This window comes from Sinohyriopsis cumingii, chromosome 6, assembly GCF_028554795.1.
Source record: "Sinohyriopsis cumingii isolate HCF-2022 chromosome 6, ASM2855479v2, whole genome shotgun sequence".
Taxonomy (NCBI): Eukaryota; Metazoa; Mollusca; class Bivalvia; order Unionida; family Unionidae; genus Sinohyriopsis; species Sinohyriopsis cumingii.
In genome coordinates, this window is record NC_142966.1 from 19562132 (window position 1) to 19586953 (window position 24822).

Here is a 24822-nt window from a genome sequence, read left to right on the forward strand (position 1 = left end):
TAAGAGAAAGCAATAATGCATAAGACCTTTCAAAAGACCTTTCAAATTTGTACAAATTATGCTTATACCATAACATAAGGCTGCCATTACCAAGGATAGAAATAAAACTGTAAACAAATTCTCCCCCCCCCCCCGCATTTTGGAATTGGACCAAATCTGACAGAAAGTAATTTGGCTTTAACAAAGAACTTTTATGTTTGTACAAATGAGGTCAAGCCACATTCAAATATGGCAAAGTGTTGCTAAAATCAAGGAACAAATTTTGACATGACTTCTCCAAAACTGCTGAAGAGAATTTGACAACAGAAAGCATATGAGCATTCAGGCCTTTCAGTCTCTCCAACATCCACCATCAAATTTGGCCACCAATACACTATATAGCCATAAACTAGATTTGTGTTTGTCAATAATATATGCCCCCGCTGCAAAAAGTCAAAGTCTAAAAAATTCAAGCATGAATAGAAATATCAAAATAATGTATTCTAAAGGCCTGAAAATCTAATTAGGCTGTGTACATGTGCACACAAATATGCACATCAATTTGTATGTTTCTTTTCTGAATGGTTTTTGCTATCAGTCTTTTGGAACAAACATGGATCGACAGACGTGACTAAGATGCCTCTGCTGTAGAAATTACCAGCAATGAAATGCAAAGCTTTGTTAGTGCCCTTGTACCTATCCAGACACTAGCTAACCACTTTTTGTGTTTTTTGATGTGAACTTTTCTGCAATAAGTATTAAAAAAATACAAAAGTGTGAGTGTTTCTTTGTTCATGTCTAGTTGGGGAAATAAAGTTGTTATTGTTGTTACTTCCCTATAATGAATAACACATGCTGAGTTAGCAGAATCAGTAAACATTTTATTCTGCTGATACTGTGGGTTAGTGATTAAAATCTTATTTCCAATTCCTTTATCTTGTTTTACATATGCACACCTTAAAGAAAACTCATAAAAATAAGTTTTTATTAACCTTGCAGTTTCACTCGAGCCCTAGGAAACAAAGTGGAAGGAATGAATTCAATTTATAAATGGGTGAAACAGTATTTATCAAAATTAAACATTTTTTTTGTACATTTGTGCAATACATCATTAGTTTCTTTCATAACATTGAAAAGTTTGTTAAAATAGAACCTCCTAATAGAGTAACAAGATGGACTGATATACTGTTCAGTTTATTTTATACTAGCACTCTGTACATGAAATATATTTAATTAGCTGTTATATTCTATTCTTTCAAATGAAGCATACTGCATTCATTGTAAAATTGTTACAAACTGAACAAATAAAGGAGAATTGGTGGGTGTATGTCCTGGATCCTATCTAATGAAATACTAGGAATGATTCCAGAAATCCAGACCAATCCACAGAATTGGTGGGTGTATGTCCTGGATCCTATCCAATGAAATACTAGGAATGATTCCAGAAATCCAGACCAATCCACAGAAAGGCAAGTTCTTCAGTATCAGAATCTCTCACAGCTGTCTTCTCAAATATGTGGGGAAAATCTTCCATGGGGGGGGGGGAATGTTGTCAGATGGTTAGGTTCCTCCTCCCCATCAGTTAAATCGTAAACATTTAGGTGAAAATCAAGAATGTTAGCTGTCTGAAGTACACTGAACCACCTCTCCTAACCAAATCTTCTCAGAATAAAATCCTGCATCCTCCCCTGCTTCTTGTATAGTTCAGGTATGTTCCACTGAAATAAATTACAACAACATGTACTATGTAACCTAGAAAAAAATCTGACTACTGGTATTTACCTGTTTGGTAAAAGCATTGAGTTTTTTAGTTCGACATTCCATAATCATTTCACCAATGTCCGAAAAATATCTAAATGTTGAAGATGACCATCCTTTAAAGAGATTCTAAATTTTAATGTAACCATCCAATTTGAAAAGGCTGTGACATCATATCTATAAAAAAATTCAGTACTTCACATCTTTTAAAAGCAAGCAATGAATTACTCACTTTCCACTGAAATGGAATCACTACCATTTTTTTCAAAAATTAAAACAAATACATGTATGAACATCAGACGCATAGCTACATGTGCATAAGAACTTGGTTAAATTCACTACATGAGGAAAACTAGAATTTGATATGCAAGAAGAAAAAATGTCTCTAAGAGAAAGAAAATGCAATTAAAGAGCATGCATTTAATTTTCTAATCTTGTTATCATATCATATAGTAACTGCCAAAAATGCATCAGGAATTGCAGTTTGGCAGGCAGAGCAATAAATAACAATGTTCTGCAAAATTAATGTCTCAGTGATCATGTGGACCATAACAAGGTCATATCATTTAACTTGTTATAGCTTGTGCAGCAACAATACAATATAAAGCCAGACAAACTGCAGTCCCATAAACTGGCAATATGCAATTTAATCTTAAGTTTACTCACCAACATGATAACTCCAATATTCTTGGTTGTAACAGTTATCTCCAGGGTTCGATGATCAGTTGCTGCATGCATATCATTATTCCCAAAATAACATGCTAAATTATTATGGTTCTAACTTAAAAATTAAGTCTGTTTGAAAACAAGGATATCATAGTAGTTTTGAGTCTATAGAACCTCAAATAAGATATGTACTTTTTTCATTGTCAGTAAACCAGTCTCCTAGCTGTAATCAAGAAAAAATAACTGCCTTACCATCTCAATACCAAATTTGGTCTCTATCACAGGAAACTACATTTCATCATAATTGGTGTAGCCTAATTCTGCTGACATAAAGGAATGGGTTCTCTCTCTATCTCTCTCACAAAACAATAATTATATATATATTTATTTTAAAAAATTACACCCAAGACCCTATGCCATTTGAATCTTAGTAAATTATGATTTATGTAGTATCTGAAAAGTTCAACCTGATGCAATCAACTGATGGCGAGATATTTAGTTTAAATGTACGTCATGAATATTCTCCATAAGCCATGTAAAACTTCAGCAGTTTCCATGACCGCAGACAGTGTGACATCACAAGAAGAACCCAGCATTGCTAGCTGTCATTGTTTTATCTTTGTCACTTGTGAAGCGTCTCTGGATTGTGTTCTGATTGCTTGTATTACTCTGTATGTGAAAGAGGTGCATCGGTGGTGCATGTAGCACTACACCAAAAGATGGTGTTTTATTACACTTTTTCCCTCAAACATTAAATATATTGGACTTTGGTCATGGTTTGTGTGGTAATACAAGCAGATTGGAGAGGGTATGTCAAAATATGCGATAATCTGCAGTGGAAATTTTCAACCCGATTATTTTGGGCTTAATCCAAGGTTGATGACTACATTTGAAATTAAGAAAAAAGCTACTCTTCTGCCTGATGCAATGCCATGCATTGTGCCACAAGCAAAGTGTGCTCACAGCCCTGATGTGGATGAAAGCCAACAAACCCACCATACCCAATAGTTCAGGCCAGACAACCAGGTGCCCATGGTCAGCATACAAGAGGGAGAGAGAATAGGTAATATAGTATTTCTAACTTTTGTACATTGTTTTCTGTTTTCTTTTTATCTCAGTTTTATGAATGACTGTTTATTTTTCATGTTTGTGTACATGTATATATATGTGTGAGAGATATAAGTGAGAGAGAGAGAGAGAGAGAGAGAGAGAGAGACTGTTCTGAGGACAATAGAATCAGTTGCCACATATTAATTATACATTCTTGGTCAGGTTTCATTTGTGTAATATTGTGGTGGACTTGACATAAATGTATAAGTAAAGTTTCTTCAACCACAGGTTTACACGACCATTTGAATATTTGATCAATTAGGCAGTATAACATAAGTTTAATTTATCTCTCAGACATTACAGGATGTTATAGCTACATGTACAAGTTCAGTTGACAATGTGGCAGAAGATGAGGCAGAAAATGGATCTGAGCCAGACGTAGTAGGTTTCACTAAGGTGGCAGGGGACAGTTTCATAAACTGGCCCCCTGGTAAATTTCTTAACTTAAGGCCATGGTGTGTTGTTTGAGCTATTATTGTGTAATAATTAAAGATACGGATATATTTGTGAATTTGGTCTTTCTGGCTTGTGTTTTTCTTGAAACTGATGCTAGGCATGTACACCTCATGTAGTCACTGCACGGTATGCAGCCAGTGAAATACCAACAGTCGGCTAGGAAGCAGAGCTAACCACGTATAGCAGTAGACACAATTGTTCAAGGTAGGTAGAATATCTCAAAAACTGCCTGGATGAAAACTATTTTGAATTGCATCAAATTATTAAGTACGCAACATTTTTCAAAATTACCACCTAGGGAAATGGCTTGTGTTTGCACTGTGAACATCACATGTTCTCAAAAATGGCCTTTAGACATGAAAAATGCATGCATAAATTTGAAGTGGGGTTCATCAACTTTTTATACCGTGAGTTTCCACTGACTTATCAGGTCAAGTGAGTGATTTTGCTTTATTATACCTATCCAAAATATGGACCTTTTTGACCTCACTCATATATTTAATTTTTTATGAATTTTTATATTAGGCAGGTGTATGCAACATTAAACTTGTGCATAAAAACTGTCTCTTGCCCCAAGATTATGAGCATTACAGAGCAATCAGGATTAAATAGACTTTGGTTAAAATAATTTGGTATTAAATTTTAGAATAAATAATATTTAATTTGAATAAATATGCATATATGACGAAATTGTCACACACTTCAGTAATGTGTGCTTTTAATTCTATCGAATCATCATCCTGCCCCTGTGATTTTTGGTCCTATAGTACTTTTTTTCTTCTGAAATGACGCATGCCCTAAAGTTTACAGATTGTCAGATCAATACTATATTAAGAAGTTATTTTCTCCTAAAATACAGTTTTGGGTAAAAATTCACAAATGTTTGTACCCATGTTTCCCTGAATCTGTATGTTATCCTTGTTTCCTGCCTTAGGGTCCATGGCTATATAAATATATTGAGATGCAAAGCTTGAAAATATAGTAACTTATACTGCATTATAAACCCAGTGTCACAGTCTGTGGAAAAGGGGTTGGGCAGGATATCTGCTGGGTTTAAATTATGCAGTAGCCATCCATGGTAGTTGTTGTATTTGTTTTGTTTGTGTTTTTTTAAATTCCAGAAGTATGATGCCTGTGACTAAGGAGTGAAAACAGCAACAACTCGTTGCCAGACATCATTCAGACCAAAAAGAGAAAATCTGCTTGGATTCAGCACAGTGGACCAAGGAAAGTTAACAAAGGTAATGGAGATGATTGGTGGTCTAGATCTAGCAAAGCTGATTCAAACCTTTAGTATGAAAGACTTACTTTATAGCAATGAGCTGGTACTTTTGAGCTAAGTGCTCACTATAATCTGACTTAATGTTGTTTTTTTTTAAAACTGTTTAATTTCCACATGTAAGCATAATAATTATATTAGTCATTATTAACAGCAATGAATATATATATCCTAGTATAAGTGAACAACTTTATGTCTTTCTCAGGTCTGCAGTTCCTGTTTAAGCCCAAAGTAAGGAGCTGTGGGACCCAAACCAGTAACCCCAATAGCACAGATGAACCACAGTAGACCACAATCACTGTGGATGACTTCAACACCTCTTTGACATCTGAGTAGAGTGAAATGGTGGTCAACCTCAGCGATTCAATGGACTCCTCCTATGCTGCAACCAGTTCAAGAAATTCATCCTGGTAGAGCAGCTTTAACGAGGATTAGGGGCAAGTACAATGATGCCTATTTAACACAGCCACCAGCCCACCTTTAGTATTGGCTATATCTAGCTATAATGTAGAAGTGGCCTGTGTATTGAGGTTAATTTATATAGACTATGTTAAGACCGATTTTTAATAATGCCATTCCCAAAAAAAACATATGGCTTTCTTTTAGAGGGACTGTAAGACCAAGTGATTTGTTAAAATGCTTTGAAGTAATAATGCTAATCAATGAATTAAACAGCATCTTCTGGTGTTAAACATTTTCCTTTTCTTTTAAACCTAGTAAGTAAACAGCATACTTTATGATGATGAGTGTTCTGACATTTACAATGACCTCAAAGCTGCATTTCTAGTTATTGTTTTACTGGTTTTATCAATTTTAAAATCCTAGGGAGAAAATGAAGCAAAGTTCTGTATTTATTTTATAGGACATTTTTTGTGGTATGAAGTGTTAGCATATATATATATATATATATATATATATATATATATATATATATATATATATATATATATATATATATATATATATATATATATATATATATATATATATATATATATATATATATATATATATATATATATATATATAACTTTCCCTGCTGTACAGAAGTCTGTGTCACGCAATAAATGTTTATTATTCTTACAGACAAAAGCCAACTCATCAGGAAAGGAAGTTTTTAGTAGCAGAGAGTGCTCTCCTAAGCCTGTTCAATGTTTGTCTTAACTACGGAAATGAAGCACAAGAACACAGTAACCACAGAATGGGAACTTTTATCAATATTGTCCAGAAATGTGACTTTTGGTAACCACAAGAGATTTTGAAACAGCTTGCCCTTTCAGCCACTATTTTTCTTGCTGGAGCCATTCCTTCTCAAGCCTGGAGGATTTCTGAATTCCTGAAAATGGCCTATACCAACAGAGACACTTTGTATATGCAGCCAACAATTACACCTTTTTGGAAGCAAAATCAAAAGAACTACTTTGAGGAAGTGAGGCATGGCTGGAGATGGTCATGCTGACTCGACTTCAAAGTCTGGGATTTATACTATTCTGGATGTAAATATTGGGAAAGTAGTCAATATGGAAATTGTGCACATAATCGGTAAATACCAATATATTATTAGATAAAGAGTCCATTTCAACAGGGTAGAGATAATAAAGAGGAAGTCAATCAAGAGTGTACAAGTGTTTTGTCTTCAAAAGAACTTATTGTTACTGAACATTTTCATGATATTGAATGCAGTTATGTTTCATTCTGTGAGTTGTGGTAGAGCGTTGGACTCATAATGTAAGGACTGCAGTTTCAATACCAGCCTGGGTCAGCTGCTTCAGTGTGTCCTTGGGAAGGTCACTTACCTCCAATTTTGTGTGCATCTTATGGAGAATGTGTAAAATGGCTTTTAAACTAACAAAAACAATGTCAGATTTTACTTACAGAGCAATGAAGTCAACAGTAGTTATCACATGGAGTTAGAGGGTCTGAGGTGCACAAGTTACAGGAGAATGGAATCCACATTGAGTCCATCATTACAGACATGCACACACAAGTGATGTGTTACAGGAGAATGGAATCCACATTGAGTCCATCATTACAGACATGCACACCCAAGCACAAGTCACAAAGTGGGTAAAGGAGAATTTATCAGACTGCACCTACTGCTATGAAATTTGTCAAAAGACATACAACATCTGTCCGTGCTGCACCAAACATTTGAGCTGGAAAGCTTCCACAGAGTCCTGAATCATTTTGCCCCAAAGCTTATTGGGTTCTCCTACTATGGCACAATTATTGGGTTCTCCTAGTATGGCTCAATTTGAAGGTATTTTGTTCCCTCATTCTTTATGATGTTTTGGGGTGATTGAATATTTATAAGTAAAAAGGTGTTACAAGTTCCAGAAGCAAATTTTAATATGAAAGTAATGTTTTGAAAAATGGACATAAAAAGAACTACAGAAATATTTTCTATCATTATTTCTGTGCATTATTAGCAGCATTACATATGTAGACAACAATCAAAACCACAAGCTACAACATCAGATGGACAACTGCATTACCAGATTACATTTCCAAAGTGCAAATGTGGGGAATACTCCATCAATGAAGTTAAAGTGAAAAATACTTCTTCTCATTTCTGCACTTATTATTACTTAGACATTTCTTTACAGCATGTAAGAAGTATTATAAATGGATTAAGCTGTTTCTTGAGTAAATATACAAAGTCATACATTTCAACAAGTAAAAAATACTATCAAATTCCATCAATTGGTACAAAATCTATTCAGGTCTAGTGTTCTGGTATGATGAGATTCGAGATAAATTTTATTTCCAAAATATTACCACCGAAAAATCATTAAAAACATTTGTCCTCTTTTGGTCTAAATGTAATAACTGATGTGGCCAATGAATGCTTTCACACAACTGTCATCTGATTATAACGTTTCATTTATCATAGGCTATGTTAATAGTCTGATGGTAGTGACCAAGGTACTTGCAGACAACAACCACGTGAATGAGGAAGTTGGTTTGCAATTGTCAAGACACATCCTGCCTCCTCCAATGTGTGCACAGTACCAGTGACCTGAGAAAGAAATCGGTCCTCACACGTCTCATTTTCAAAAGCAAGTTAGGCCATTTGATTCCACCATAGGTATCAGATGGGAAAACTTGTCGTATTTTGTGGATATTTGCTGCAGCGGAACTCTGACTTCTTTGCTAAACAAACTCCAACACCATCAAATGAACTGCTGATATGCCACATACTGCCTCCTCCTGAAAATTGATAAAAAATACATGAAAACTTAGAAATCAAGAAAATACAATTATGTATACTAAGTAAAGTAATATCTTTACTGGATCTCTTTTTTATACTGAGATATTTGGGGTTGTTAATATTTCCAACCAAATTGTTTATATTCAAAACTAAAGCCATTGTGGTGTTACAGTTAATGAGCAGAAATAATGTCTGATAAATGGGGGGGGGGAGGTGCAGATATGTTTTTTGACTCGGAAGTTTTGACACACTTTCATCTATGTAATAAAATGTACTTACTCGCTGCTTTCTTCCATGTGTTGTTTTGTGTTGATCATACTGCTGTCTGTACTGGTAATATGCCATTTCCTGTACGAGCTGGTCTAGACAAACTGTTGCGAACACAGGATGGTTAGTGATACATTGCGGTGCTTCATTAAAGCCAGTGATTTTGTCACATGTTCTGGCAATTCCATGGCAGCATTGAGATTCCTCTGCTGTGGACATTGCTTGACACTGAGCACACAGACACCTGTATAAAAATAAAAATCCCAGGCAAGTAATTTGAGTCATGCCTTGCTAATATAGAAAGTGTTTATTAGGAATTCAGTATTTAGTATTCCTAAAAATCTTATGAGTTTCGCTAACATATCCCACCACATCATAAATATTCAAACAGTCATATTAGGGTGGTGAAAGTTTTTGACAGATACAAGGTTAAACATTTTATTTAATCTGTAACTGAGTCAACTAGAAACTTTATACTCAAAATTGTGCCAAAATAGGGCACTGATAACTAATAAAGCTTTCTACTGCCTAGTAACAATGGAAGTCTTATGAACTTCTGAGACAAATGATAGGGTAATTGAAAATGACTGTGCCTTGGCTTAATTGTGTTAATCAAGGCGGGTATATGCATATTCTGTATTTGGATATTTGAAGAAAAGCAATAATATATCTATTCACATTACTCTTCTATATTATTCATGTAAAAATTAAATGATATAGTGGAAAAAATTATAAATGGAAGTATGAGAGAAATAAGCCTCAATGTCTTAGAAAGAAGCCTGGTCCAACTTACCAATCGATATTGTTCAGCCTGTTACTGATATCTTGTGCAATTTATTCCCTTTCTTCCTCTAATGCTGACTCTTCACTTGTATATGGTTCATAGTGGTAAGGTTCAACTCCTTTTTCACTACTCTCTCCTTGCCCTTCATCAAAAGAAGAGGAAAAATAATCCAATTCTGCTTCATGATCACTCTGACTGTCACAACAAGAAGCCCTGTTGCTAGCCAACTTGGACTTCATGATCACTCTGACTGTCACAACAAGAAGCCCTGTTGCTAGCCAACATGGACTTCATGATCACTTTGACTGTCACAACAAGAAGCCCTGTTGCTAGCCAACTTGCAGTTAATGATCACTCTGACTGTCACAACAAGAAGCCCTGTTGCTAGCCAACTTGGAGTTCCTCTTGTTATGTTACAAGCTCACGCATGCGTATTGGGTTGTTTACAAAAGTTGCTCTGTTGTTTCCATAGAAGTCACATTTTGATGGCAATTAAATGGCCTTATCTCCTAATCCAGTTAATGAATGTACATTCTGTCTTCGCAGTGTATTTGAAATGCTTTTAAATTTAGATTACTGAAAGTTGTATAGGTCTACCTTTAAGTTTTTATTTCAGTATGAAAAGAACTGGCAATTTATTTTTTCTTTTGGTACCAGATAATAATAACAATAATGACAATATTTGACACTGTTTACAACAATGCTTAAGCAATCACAACAGGGACAGGTATAATATCCATGTACCTGATGATTAGAAGCAAAGATACAGAAGAATGGAATTTTATAAATAATTACTTTTTCCCCCCTCTTTTGGGTACAAAATACTCATTATTTATGCAACAATAATGATTGGAATGTAATACATGAGATAAAATCAGACTCATTTACCATTTTTTTAACCTATGCATAATGAAGTCGTTTATTATTATTATTATTATTATTACTGTTATGTTTTGATACTTACCACAATCAAAAAGATAGTACAAATCTGGTAATAATATAACAAATGGAATTATGGGAAATTAAAAGATAATCTTTGGTGGTTATATAAAGCACACACAATTAATGTGTTTATGTATTAAGTACAGATGGTTAATGTGTTTATGTATTAAGTACACATGGTTAATGTGTTTATGTATCAAGTACACATGGTTAATGTGTTTATGTATTAAGCACACACAATTAATGTGTTTATATATTAAGAACACACAATTAATGTGTTTATGTATTAAGCACACACAATTAATGTGTTTATGTATTAAGCTCACACAATTAATGTGTTTATGTATTAAGAACACACAATTAATGTGTTTATGTATTAAGAACACACAATTAATGTGTTTATATATTAAGCACACACAATTAATGTGTTTATGTATTAAGAACACACAATTAATGTGTTTATGTATTAAGCACACACAATTAATGTGTTTATGTATTAAGAACACACAATTAATGTGTTTATGTATTAAGCACACACAATTAATGTGTTTATGTATTAAGAACACACAATTAATGTGTTTATGTATTAAGCACACACAATTAATGTGTTTATGTATTAAGCTCACACAATTAATGTGTTTATGTATTAAGTACACATGGTTAATGTGTTTATGTATTAAGTACACATGGTTAATGTGTTTATGTATTAAGCTCACACAATTAATGTGTTTATGTATTAAGTACACATGGTTAATGTGTTTATGTATTAAGCACACACAATTAATGTGTTTATGTGTTAAGAACACACAATTAATGTGTTTATGTATAAAGCACACACATTTAATGTGTTTATGTATTAAGCACACACAATTAATGTGTTTATGTATTAAGAACACACAATTAATGTTTATGTATTAAGCACACACAATTACTGTGTTTATGTATTAAGCACACACAATTAATGTCTACGTATTAAGAACACACAATTAATGTGTTTATGCATTAAGAACACATAATTAATGTGTTTACGTATAAAGTACAAACAATTAATGTGTTTATGTATTAAGCACACACAATTAATGTGTTTATGTATTAAGTACATGCAATTAATGTGTTTATGTATTAAGCACACACTATTAATGTGTTTACGTATTAAGCACACACAATTAATGTGTTTATATATTAAGATTCTGAGACAGTTTTTGGTCATGTGTTGAGCAGTTTTGAAATATCTGTGGAAATAGATTTTAAAAAGTGACATGCATATGTTTTCTTTCAAATATATGTCCATGTATTCATCCTACCACCTCAGTTACTCTGATACATGCATGTACTGTAACCCCCATTAACATTTCTACTTGAATTAGAGAGTTTATGTTAGGAAAAATGCTGACAATTCTTTCTATATATTATGACATATGGAATATAGTGCCCATGGATAAATCTAAAATTTTTGATCCATATGGAATTTTCACTTGTCATAGAATGAATATGGAATAAATTCTATTTTTCTACTCTATTATATATTCCTTTCTATTCCTCATTCCATACCATGCTTTAGTAATATCTAAGCTCCATTAAGTATTCCATTCCATTTTTTGTTTGATATTTTAGTCACACCATTGTAAAAGCTAATGGTGGCTGCAATGTTATAGTTTCTCAAAGCCAAAGGTACTTGTATTTCAAACAACATGTAGTTGCCTGGTGCTAACGAGAAATTGACAAGTGTTAAACATACTTTTTAAACTGTTTAGTCTTCTAATATAACATACTAGAGAAAAACAGTTAGAACTAATGTTCAATTCAAGATACTTAATTACTTAAAAAATGTGATTTAAAAAAAAAAGTTTTTTGTCATGAGACTAGCATTATTTTCTGAAGCATATGAGTGCAATTTTATTGTCTGGATCAGAAAATATAGATCTCACACAGCCTGTTTGCTTATTTTATTTTATTTATTTATTACTTGTGAAGACAAAAGTTGGGACTAGTTCAAAAACTGAATTCCATACAAAGTTAGGCAGTGAATTTACACAGGTTTACCAAAATGATGACAATCATGACAAACAAGCAAGTTATAATAGTAAACAGTAGGGCAACATAAAACAATTTACAAGAAAGATGTTGTGTCATAATGGTCTGTGATTTTAAGCATTTAAAAACAGATGAAAAAAATTTAATGATAGTTATGCATTACACACAATCAATGAGGACACAATATTTGAAATATTTGGGTTCATGCAAGTTTAAGTGAGTTAATGGCTTGTGCTTAAATGTCATTTAGTTGGCACACACTGAGACATGGAAACTATGAAATTCATTTTAACTAGTGAATGACCAGGTACATGCCAATGAATTATCATAATGTCATAACGTGGCAAGATCCATTTTAACTCCTGACTTATCCAAAACAACCAGATAAGCAAGCATTGTTCACAAACTTCAGAGTAAAATCCTTTCCTTTTCTTACAATCATCTTGATTAAGGAAGACTTATATAAATCTTCCATACATTCATAACTCCAATAATCAATGGCTTCCCTTTCTGAGACATGTAATAAACTGATATGTGGGGATTACCAACTTCAGTAATAATAAATAAGAGTTCAGTAATTGCTAAGCCTGGGATTACATGGTGCAAGTCCCCAGGTGAGGAAAGTCACTAATGAAAATACCTGTGCAAACCAGTATACCTGTCCATGACCTCATAAAAAAAAATCTAAAATATTCTAAATCTTCTTATGACAAAGGAATGATATTTTGGCAAAATGAAGGAAAGCTGGTAATTAAAATGGACACATACTAAATAATGAATGTGGCATCTGTAAACTTCTAGAGACATTAAAGAAATGGTCGAGTTCCAATGATAAAACTGATTTCTGACTTTAAATGAAATCTTGTTTTGAAAAAGAAATTCTTCTGTCTCCACACTCTACAAGAGCTGTACTGTGCTAACAAATCTATACAAGACTAACTTCTTTTAACCTCATGAGCTCTTCAAACTAAATCATAATACAAACGAATTTCATTTAGGCAGGCACACATTAATAGAGGTCATTCGTTGACTCTTTATCAAAGATTGCTTTGGAATTCAAAAGCTGTATTTTTGTAACAAGAAAAGGACAAAGCAGCTTCAAAGAAGGATTAAACTTAAGACCTGCTGCACACTATTCTATGACACATACCATTATACTAAAGGACCAGAACCCTCACTGATATGTACAGTACATACATGTAGTAAAGAGTTATATTCACTCAGAAAATGATGCTTGCTTGGTGCATTTGTTATGGTACTTCGATACTTAAATCCTGAACAGTATACAAGGCTGAACAACCTCTGTATCATAAAGATTCCAATCCCCTCTGGTGACCCAGGGGAGTTTAACACAGATACTGTGGTCAGTACTTTTATTTTTTTAAAACATGGAGCTGATGTTCCACTTGATAAAATTGACTGCTCACAAATTCTTAGATAAATTAATAAGTCACACAGGGCACAAATAACTGTGAAGTTTGTGTCGTATTGTACACAAACTATTATTCTACAGGAGAAAAGAAACTGAAAAACAATGAAAATGGAACCTTCATTACTGAACATTTAACAAAGACTAGGTATAACCAAATAAGATAACAGAGAACTTAAGAAAAATAATAAAATATTTTCTTTCTGGACAAGGAAACTATTTTATGTAAAGTCAGAATCACATATTCCAGTATCTTCCTAATTTACATTAATTAATTAAAATCTTTAATCTCCAATTCATATATTGTGCACACAAGTTAAATATTTTCATTTATTATGTACATTCTGCAAACTTTGTGAACTCCTTAATCTACCATCACTTTGCCAATATCTGTATGTGCAGTTCATTATATTTAACTTGTATCACTGATTTTGATCAGCTCTCTAAGTACTGTACACAGTGTGTGTCATACTATCCCAGAATGAGTGATGCTCTATTTTCAACTGACAAAAATGTCATTCAACTCAATTACTGGTATATGTATATTTAAGACCAACAAGTATATGTGTATGTATATGTATGTTAAAGTACTTATGTAAGTCTATATACATGCATTTAAGTATATATGTGTATGTGCATGAATGCAAGTGTGCATGCGCAATTGTGTATACATGTATGTTATGTCCAGTCTTAAAGCAATGTGATATCCAGTCTTAAGGTGTTTACATTCTGACTTCGTCTAAATTTAGTTGATCTGTGTTGAATTTAATTAAAAACAAATACTTGAAACAATGTTAAAGCTATATATATTTAAATTGAAGGAATACTGTATTTCAAGTAATCTGAAGAAAAAAAATGGTTTCAAAGTTATTGAAGTAATAGAAAACAAGTAGTGGTTTTGCATGAGATTTATTCATGGGAAATAATTATAAATGCTGGTGTGCCACAAGGATCTGTGCTTGGGACACTCTTGTGTTTAATCTATGTAAATGACATTGCTGATGGTATGAGCTCTCTCACTCATCTTTTTGCTGAAATAGAGCTTGTCATGAATAATGACCTAATAAAACTACATAACTGGTCCAAGAAATGGCTCTTGAAGTTTAATCCAGAAATAACAGTGGCAATGTTTTTCACAAACAAAAACTTAAAAAATCCTGAACTCATTTTTAATAATATCGTACTTAAATCTGTGGATTCTCATTGCCTTCTAGGATTAATACTTTCATCACATACCAAATGGACTAATTGTCACATTGATAGTATTTTAAAACCAAGATCATCTCATACAGCTAATCTACAAAAACTAAAATGCAAATTAAAATTAGTCAAATTTTATCAAAACTGCATATAACTTAATATCAGGCCACTCTTGGAATACACCACTGTAGTCTGGGATGGATGCTTGTTGATCGATTCAGAAAATTTGGAAAATCTACAGCTCAAAGCGGCAAGAATAGTTGCAAGACATTCAAAATACGCTAGTAGGCAATCTCTCTATTTTGAAACAAGGTGGGAAAGACTGCAGTCTAGAAGAAAAGACAAGAATTACTAACACTCTACAACATTAAAACTAGCAAAACTGCAGACTGTATCATTGAATTACTCCCTTTCCCTGTGTCAGAACACACAAATTATAACCATCGACGCCATAAATGACCAATTACCCTCAGGTGGAGGACCCCACATCCTGTAAGGATTCATTGAAATTAGAAGGAAAGTTGAGGAGGAGGGGCCAATCCAATTCCATTTTCTAGTTTGGACCTGCTGGGCAGACTCCAAATCCTGTACAGGGAATGATGATAGAGTGGGGAGAGAGGAAATCTCCATCTGATCCCTATCTTCATACCAGAACGCCTCTGAGTGATGACGGCTGTAAAGTTTGTGACTGGTACAAGATGACCAGCCACTGGAACGATATAGTGGTCATGATAATTGTCAGGTCACTGACCATTGCCCAGTTGCCTGGCTTGTCTTCATCACTCATCACAGTGTGGCACTGATCCTAACCATTTGGGAGGGCACAACATGCTACCCCATGAGTGCTGGGTGTGGTGCAGCTCCTCCCTCTCAGAAGGGTGCAACACACTACCCTGAGTCAAGCAGTGCACTTCCTTCCTCCCAGAATGCAGCATCAAACTACTGTGAACATGAGGGGTGCTCTTGAATTCCATCTTTACCAATCTCTGGAGAGACTGGTTGCATATTTGGACTCCTGGGTCCTCGGATTATTCATCTGAAATGAGGAACTAGTCTTCTTACATTGTGTTCCTAACTGAGGCATAAGAGAAAAACCTGAAAATTCAGATGATGAGGGGACTGAAGTTTCCTCTGCCATCTGTAAGAACATCTGGAATTGGCTAGTCCATTTGGTGCAAAAGGGGCAATGATTCTTACATGTACACTTTTGAATATGTGAAGCAGTTTGAATGATTGTCCCAAAGGCTGTTCTTGTGGCCACACTTCCCAATAGACTGACCCGATATTGTTCTCTGAAATAAATGTTCTATCTGAAAGAGAACAATAATAATAATAACGTTGTTGTTTGGGGGGTGGGGATTTCACATGAAGTCTCTGTGAACTATATGCACCCAAGTGTATTTGCACAAGGTTAATAATAACGTTGTATTAGTTTCACAAACGAAACTCACCTGTTCATTGTACTGTGTACTATATACACCAGTGTATTTACACCTCACTTGTTTGTACTGCATGAGATAGTCACCTCAGTGTATGCAATGGTAAAGAATTATCATGGAACAATTTCCTGTCTTCTCAGCCTCCATTCTTTTAATAAGGAAGATGTTTGTTTGTTTAACCTAGATTTTAATTTAAAACCAATGCAGAAACATATGATAAAAATATGATGTCACAATTGTGGATTAAAATACAATGGTGTAAAAAAAAACCCCACCAAAACTGAGGTCTGAGCAATTATGTATGATGGGAATTAGGAATTCATTTTAAATGCAGTTCAGCTTATGCTGTTATTAATATAACACATAATCAACTGTTTTTAAAAATAGGAGGGGTGTACTCCAACCCCTAAAGGGTGCAATACAACGTGATAACCCAAGAAGACATTACAGAACTAATTACTGATAAGGGCCAGGGGATACCAGCAAAAGACAAGATGGAAGAATGTAACACTAGATGAAATATACCTGAAGTTAGAATCAATAACGATTTAAGCTCACAACAGGCAATTTTTCTCTGGTCATGATTTTAACAACTGAACAATATAAAAATGGCATCCATGAAAAAGATGACTGTATCTGTACAGGTGCAGCGGTACACAAGTAGACTGTTTTATTGTCAATTCTCCACTCTGTGGAAGTATATGTATTCACATCGAATGAGTAACATTTTTAGACACAAAAAAGTATTAATCTGGGAAATAGAGCTGGTTGATGTATTGCTGCTATTAGATTTATTTTTAAATCATCAACATTTTTAAACACAATAAATGCAGTTTCAAAACAATTCTGTTCCATGTCATTGCAATATCTTTAGTGCAAAAGTATTAGCCTCACCAAAGATGGAGTCATTAAATGCTATGTACTAGTAATGTAGTGATGAAACAATAAGATCCCTTAAAAGGGCTACCACAATACAATATTTTTTCTGCCCATTTTAAAAAGGGCTAGCACAATACAATATTTTTTCTGCCCATTTTAAAAATAATTGTGATAAAATTATGAGCTCAGCAGCTTAAAAACTGAGGCTGAACAGAAACATAATTACAGAAATATCAATATTTAACTCTGACATGACAGTTATTACACATGGGGGAAAACTCAATATTTAACTCTGACATGTCAGTTATAACACATGGGGGAAAAACTGCTTACAGTCAATGAAGTTAATCTTCTGGCCACATCAAATGTATTTTAGAAACATCAGTCAATCAGAATGACTATAACATAATGTAATAATACAATCTGATGCAGTCAGTAAATAAATTAACACATAAAAATAGTTCACAAAATGTAGTATAAGATAATACTGGATAATTTTAATTTCTCTTGATATAAAATGACAGTGCTGTACATTAATGATTATTCTAACTTTTGAAGAACTTTCAGATAAAAAAACCTTTCAAGAGCACATCTGTAGGTCCTCACTTCTTTTGAAAAGGTTCTGGTCATAATGTATGTACAAAATGTGATTTAATCACAAGATTTTGCCACAAACCCTTTGGAATCACATGCCCACCCACCCTTCCTGTGTCACATCTTGTATCCTTTGCCTTTCTAAAGACTAATCAGTCATGTGACCTATGCCTCATCTTGTTTGAGTCCTAAGGGTACAATAGATTTGACTTTTGTCTGTAACTGAGGGTTGGACTTTGGGCCTACTGCACTGGATTTAAAATTAGGTAAGGTAGGAAGGTGAGTTTCTTTTAAACATTTTATATATTATAATGATTAGTATATATAACATGCAAAGCACTTCAAGTACTAGGCAAAACCAGACTCAATCAATTTGGGGGGATTTTTAAAAATATTGGTTTTGTTTAAAAAAATTTAGACATCATATACGTTACAATGATTAGTATATATAATGCACTAAGTGCTTCAAGTACTTTGAAGAAAAAAAAAACAGCTAAATTTTTATTATTTATTTCTTTAAAACAAACTTTTTAGCTTGGGGAAAAGTGCTTGGGTTAGCACCAAATAAATAGGACAGTGTGCTGACTGGAAACAGTTTTTTGTTTGCCTTGCAGGTGTGATTTTCCATTAAGATGATCAAGGTTTTAAAAGAACGCTATTGCAACATAGGATTAAGTGCTGATGTAAAATAAACTAAACAAAATTATTAATTCCTATTTTAATATCAGCCTTTGTGGAATCACTTTTAGTGATGTTCAGATATAATTTGAGGGGAATTATTTATCAAAATTATTCATTGGAATTACAAACTGCTCATTGACATTTTGGACTAAAACAATATTTTGGGATTATTGTGAATTCATTCAACAACATTTTGGATTATAATTAATATGAAACATCAAGACTGTTGGTATATGAACTAATTCAAGACTATTGATACATTAGCACATTCAAGACTCCTGGACTTCATTCAGATTATTCTATACTTTTGGACTTGTGCTCGAACATTTAGTATTATTTTGAAGTTTATAACTTAGAAAATTATTTGTTGATTTTAATATACTTGTGGTTTTGCTTTTTCTGTTACGTATTTTAGGACCACAGAGTCATAACACATTAAATAAAATATATTTTTCAGTTTCAGTTTTTAAAATCCATTGAATAGTGGAATAGTTTCTAAACTAGATACAAGTCTTTGGTGCTCTCAATAGTTTGGTGGGAGAACAGGTTGAAGGTAATGCAAACATTCATTTACATTCATCTTCACACTCAACAGAGACTGGAAGGTATTGTTGTTCCCTAATATTTTGTTGAATTTTTCTTAGAACAGAATATGATCTATCTGGATCTGTAGTGCTGTGAGAGAGAATTATACATGCTGGGTGGTACTGCTGAGTGGTATTGCTGGGTGGAACTGCTGGGTGGTACTGCTGGGTGGTATTGCTCATGGGTGATATTGCTGGGTGGTAGTACTGGGTGGTATTGCTGGGTGGTAGTGCTGGGTGGTATTGCTGGGTGATATTGCTGGGTGGTAGTGCTGCGTGGTATTGCTGGGTGGTAGTGCTTGGTGGTAGTGCTGGGTGGTACTGCTGGGTGGTATTGCTGGGTGGTAATGCTTTGTTGACAAATGTTGTAAACTCCAAAATGAAACAAAAACAAACAAACAAAAAATGTCAATATGGACATTAAACTGTGTACAAAGAAATGAACTGCACCCCCCCCCCTTGCTGCTGCACTTCACAAAGTCAAACTCTATCTGAAATTCAGTTTTGTTAGATTTGTAGGTGACTCATTCTTCTCTGAATCACAGCTGCATTTTGCAATGCCTTTTTAAAGTGAATCAAGCCTGTACATTATTCTGATAGCAAATATGACATAACCTCAACTGTCAATGAAGGAGGTAGGGGTACTAATAACAGTACTAATTATTCTGATAACCAAAACAATCATGTTTTGCATTGTATACATGGAGTACTATCCAATCTCAAAGAAACATTGCCGCTGATCACAAAATAGCAAATCTTAAATTTAATTTAAGGCAATGACATATAATAAAATTTGTTCTTCAACACATCTTGATTTACCAAATTTAAAAATGACTTGGGTTGTTCCATTTAGTGTACTTTACCTATGCAAACTATGCAAATTAGCATAACTGACTCTCCCACGCCAGTGTTCAAAGAACTTGTTAGAAAGGCTATTCTTGTCCAGTCTGAAATGGTGGTTGATTATCACTGACCATCTTACCAAATGATAATCAACTGAATAAACTGCCCTGAGGCTACTTTCACAAGGGCTCTACACAGCACTCTTTAAAGTTTATACAGACTACATGCTATGCACACAAACAGTGGTGGTAAAAAAAATTCTCTTTGTTTTATCATGAATTAGTGAAAATCCTTTTTCTTCAAAACACAACAGTGTCAGTAGGTTAGGGAGTGAAGTCATGTGTTTCATTTAACACTGCTTATGCTGAAATGTGCAATGACATCACACACAACATGAAAGAAAGCATCAGTCACAGTGGGTAAGGCTACCCATAATCCTAGAGTAGGCCACATTAAATCAACTTCATTGAATAACTCAGAGTGAATAAAATGAGCTCTACAAATAATTTTCTATTTCCAAACAGTAGGCCATACAATATATATATATATATATATATATATATATATATATATATATATATATATATATATATATATATATATATATAGAGAGAGAGAGAGAGAGAGAGAGAGAGAGAGAGAGAGAGAGGATCTCCCCATATCTGACCACATGACTGAACTAAAAGAAATATGTTTGGCATTACTGGATAAGGAAATAATTTAATATCCAAGCAAAATTGTCTCATTTTGATGCACACAGTTTCTCACTGTCAGGTTAGATAATTATATCATGTAGATCTGTTTACTTACAGAAGTAATACATATAAGGCATTTATTGTAGTCACTACAAGATTTAATAAAACACAAAACAAATTTTTGGAAAATACAACTTCTACTTCATACATGTGAACAAACAGTTGCATAGGTTCAGTAATTTGCAAAAGATAACACTTATTTTTTTGGTACTAGTTGTCTGTTCATTTAAATTATCTGAACAGACTCTCCCTCAAAGTCTGTAAAACTTATTTTGTTGATTTCTGTGACCCATTTGTTATGCTTTTAAAATTAATATGCAAAATGGCTGTACCTTACTGTCTGGTATCCACTTATTAAGTGCATCTGACCACTCAAGTTTCTCTTGGCTTTCATCCACCTGTTCACCTGTTGGATCTTCCTCATCTGTATGGAAACCAGACCATGCCTGTTCTCTTCGTACAATTGGCATACTGCGAGAATCATTCTGGGTGGCAGACTTTAGGGGACCGTGCCAGCTTTTGGATCGAGGGACATCTTTCAGGACCAGGTTATTTCCAGATCCTGCATATCCCTGTGAAGGAGATACGTATATACAGTATGTGTGTATTAAAATTAACAGCACCTCTGAACAACAATGCCAATATGGTGCCAACTGAAAGTAAAGTGGTGTCATGGTATTAGGATACTTTTGTGTTTTGGGGAATAATTACTTTCTAATTTTTAAACTAATTGTGCTTTAAAGGAAACATTTTAAAGTCATTTTCCATATTGCTCTCGAATGTATATTTTCAATCTTTGGAAATAATAATAATAATACAAGGCTTTAAGGATGAGTACACACAGGATTCATAAAACAGTGGTAGCGAACACTTGTAAAACATTATAGGTGAATACATGATCACAATTTTGTAGAAGTAGTAGTACTTAATAAAAACAAAATCATAAAAATGATTGTTTCTGTGATGTTGTTTTAAACGTTTGGCATGTGTTAGCTGACTTTATATAATGTGGTATGGAATTCCATAGTTTGGCACCAGGAAAAGCAAAACTCTTCTTATAAAACTCTGAATTTGGTTTAGGTAAATATAACTTGTTGTTTGAGATGGATCTTAGTTCATACATATGTACATTTTTAACAGATTTAAAATTACATTTAAGATGATCAGGAGCCAAACCCTGTAAGGATTTGTAGACCCTTCTGAACCTGAGTTCTCTGTTGAAATGGAAGCCACTTTAGGGGTTTAAAAAGATTTGTTGATGATGTATCTAAATCGGCATCAAGACTAACTCTAGCTGCTCTTTTTTGAAATTTCAGTAATCTTTCCTGATTTTCTATACCACCATTACCCCGGACAGAACAACAATATTCTAAGTGTGGCATGATATATGCATTGCAGAATATCTTTCTCTGTTCTTGAGGGAGACAATATTTTAGCTTGTGCAAGAGATAAAGCAGTGAATAAACTTTCTTAAGGACCATTTCAACTTGTATTTTCCAGCAAATTGTATTGCCTATCATGATGCCAATTAGTCTTTCATTTCCAGACTGCTGTATATCCATTCCTTTTAGTATGAGGCATTATCATCTCTCAAATGATTTTAGAAAATTCCACTGCTCTGCCATTATATGATGCAAACATAATTTACATACTATTATTGATCACTGAAAAGATTAGAGAAAACTAATGATCAATGAGAAAATCTGAACCTGGTAATTTTTATCAGCGCTTCAAGATCAATAAAACAAAATGAAATCTGGAACGTCCATCTATTTATCAAGCATCCTAACATAATTTCTATTCCTTCAAAGTAGTAACAAGGCATCATTAGAGTTTAAAATCATTTTCTTTCCTATGCCCCAGATGGGAAACCTTTGCTTCTTCAGTTCAAAATAAAACTCTTCCAAGAGTCTTTCTGGGAAGATATCAATATAATCAGCTGTATAAACAACGTAAACGTCAGTAGAGACACAGAGAGAGACAGAAAGAGAGAGAAAGGAGATTTTTTTTAATTACAACTGTTCTTATTGATACACTACTAATATCCATATTCTTTAAGTCATCAATAATTATACCTTTCCATTGTGTCCAGCTTTCTTTAAATGCATCCTAATTTTTATATTTAGCAATTACCTTTCAATATCATACAGTAGTGCCATTTTAGGCAGCATTTTCATCCCAATAAATTCACTGAAGCAGATTTTCATCTTTTGCATGTACAGTATATATAATATTTAGTTACAAGAATAATATAGTTATTGTCATCTGATACGTTTTTCCCACACAATTCAACTTTAAATCTAACTAAATAATAATAATAGCAAGAAGAACAAAAAACAAGGAAAAAATTATTAGTCACTGTTGTAAGTAAATGTATTTGAGCAAATATGTTTTTTATTAACTTATGGACAAAAGCAAATCAGTTACATACATGTCTATTTTAAAAATGAATTTACTAATGTCAAATTTGTTATCATATAAGTGGTTTTTGACACATATTTTGGATGATCAACTTCAAACTTCAAAAAGTCAATGATTTATCACACAACCCCAAATTATAGTGAATGGTATATAGTTTTCTGAGTACTTTCAATAGTGACACCTAGGTTTTATACTGACTATGTGAATTTAATTATGACATTGCTGATACTTATTGTTTGAGGTAAACGATGTAAATGAGAAAGTCTTTGGGTGGTGATCAGGATGGTTGGTTTTAGTCTTATCATCATTCATCTGCAGCTTGTTTTCCATGATTTGACACCGAAAATACACCTCTCTACACCTTGGATGGTAGCATCAACTTTAGCTGGGTAGCTAGATTTGTATATTTGAGTGTCATCTATGTACAATTGGTGAGACACCAGAAGTCAATCTATGATACTTGAGAGCAAATGAGTGTATAGATTGAAGATAATGGGGCTAAGAACAGAACCTTGTCGAACACCAAAACATAAACTGAGCTGGAATGTTTTCCATTTATGGACACAATCTGTGTCTTATTGACTAAGTAGGACTTGATAATAATAATGAATTATCATGAATACCATACATGCTGGAGAAGGTGAAATAATATATCATGGTCTACTGTGTCAAATGCTGCAGACAATCAAGGAGAATGAGGGCTGTAATCTTCCACTATCCATGGCAAAAAGCAATATTTATTATTTCATATTCAACATACAGTGTACCAGCATTGTGTATTTAAAAACTGACCAGTATATGGATAATTCTCATGTGGCTATCATACTATGTGCTCACCAATGGTATCATAAACAAAGCCTTAGCTTAGATTCATTTCTGGCACTGATTTAATTGAACAAAGTCAAGTGGTAGTGAGACATCATATATGTATAGTCATTAGGTTAAAAGAAAATTGGTGTAATCTGTAAGGGATATTAGTGGGCATGTTCTGAACAAAATAAAGCTTTCACTTCTTAAGGCCAGAGAAGGTACTATGTTGAATATAAAAAACAAGGTTGTAAGATAAAATTTGTTTGCATAAGACACATTATTTTGGTCTTGGCAGTACTTTATTAGGATAGATTATCCAACTGATTAGGTGTCCTACTTATAGTGACAAAATACACGATTGTGTTTTGTTAGCTTTAATGGCATTTTTAACTCACTATAGGCTACATCATGCCAAGAAAACTGAAGGAAAATGGCTTTCCCAGGAACAAACAGAGGTCATTGTTTTGCGTTAGTTTTAATGGCATTTTTAACTCACTATTGGCTATATCATGCCAAGAAAATGGAAGGAAGGTGCCTTTCCTGGGGACACACTGAGGTCATTGTTTTTTGTTAGCTTTAACAGCATTTTTTAACTCACTTTTGGCTATACCATGCCAAAAAAATGGGAGTAAGGCACCTTTACCAGGGACACACCAAGGTCAACCTTTTGCTTGCCTGATCAGGTCCTAATCCTATGACCC

At 33.7% G+C, this 24822-nt stretch overlaps 1 protein-coding gene across 2 annotated transcripts in view; it reads right to left on the reverse strand.

Moving 5' to 3' along the window:
* Positions 1-924: 924 nt before the first annotated feature.
* LOC149796462 (uncharacterized) overlaps positions 925-24822 on the reverse strand; it is a 59235-nt gene continuing 35337 nt past the window's right edge. For both annotated transcript variants that reach the window (XM_089961167.1, XM_089961166.1), the window contains exons 2-3: positions 21223-21462; positions 925-1697 (exon numbers count right to left, since the gene is read on the reverse strand). In XM_089961167.1, coding sequence (XP_089817293.1) covers positions 1629-1697; positions 21223-21462 — 309 coding nt within the window. In that variant the 3' untranslated portion in view covers positions 925-1628. The remainder of the gene's footprint in view (positions 1698-21222; positions 21463-24822) is intronic.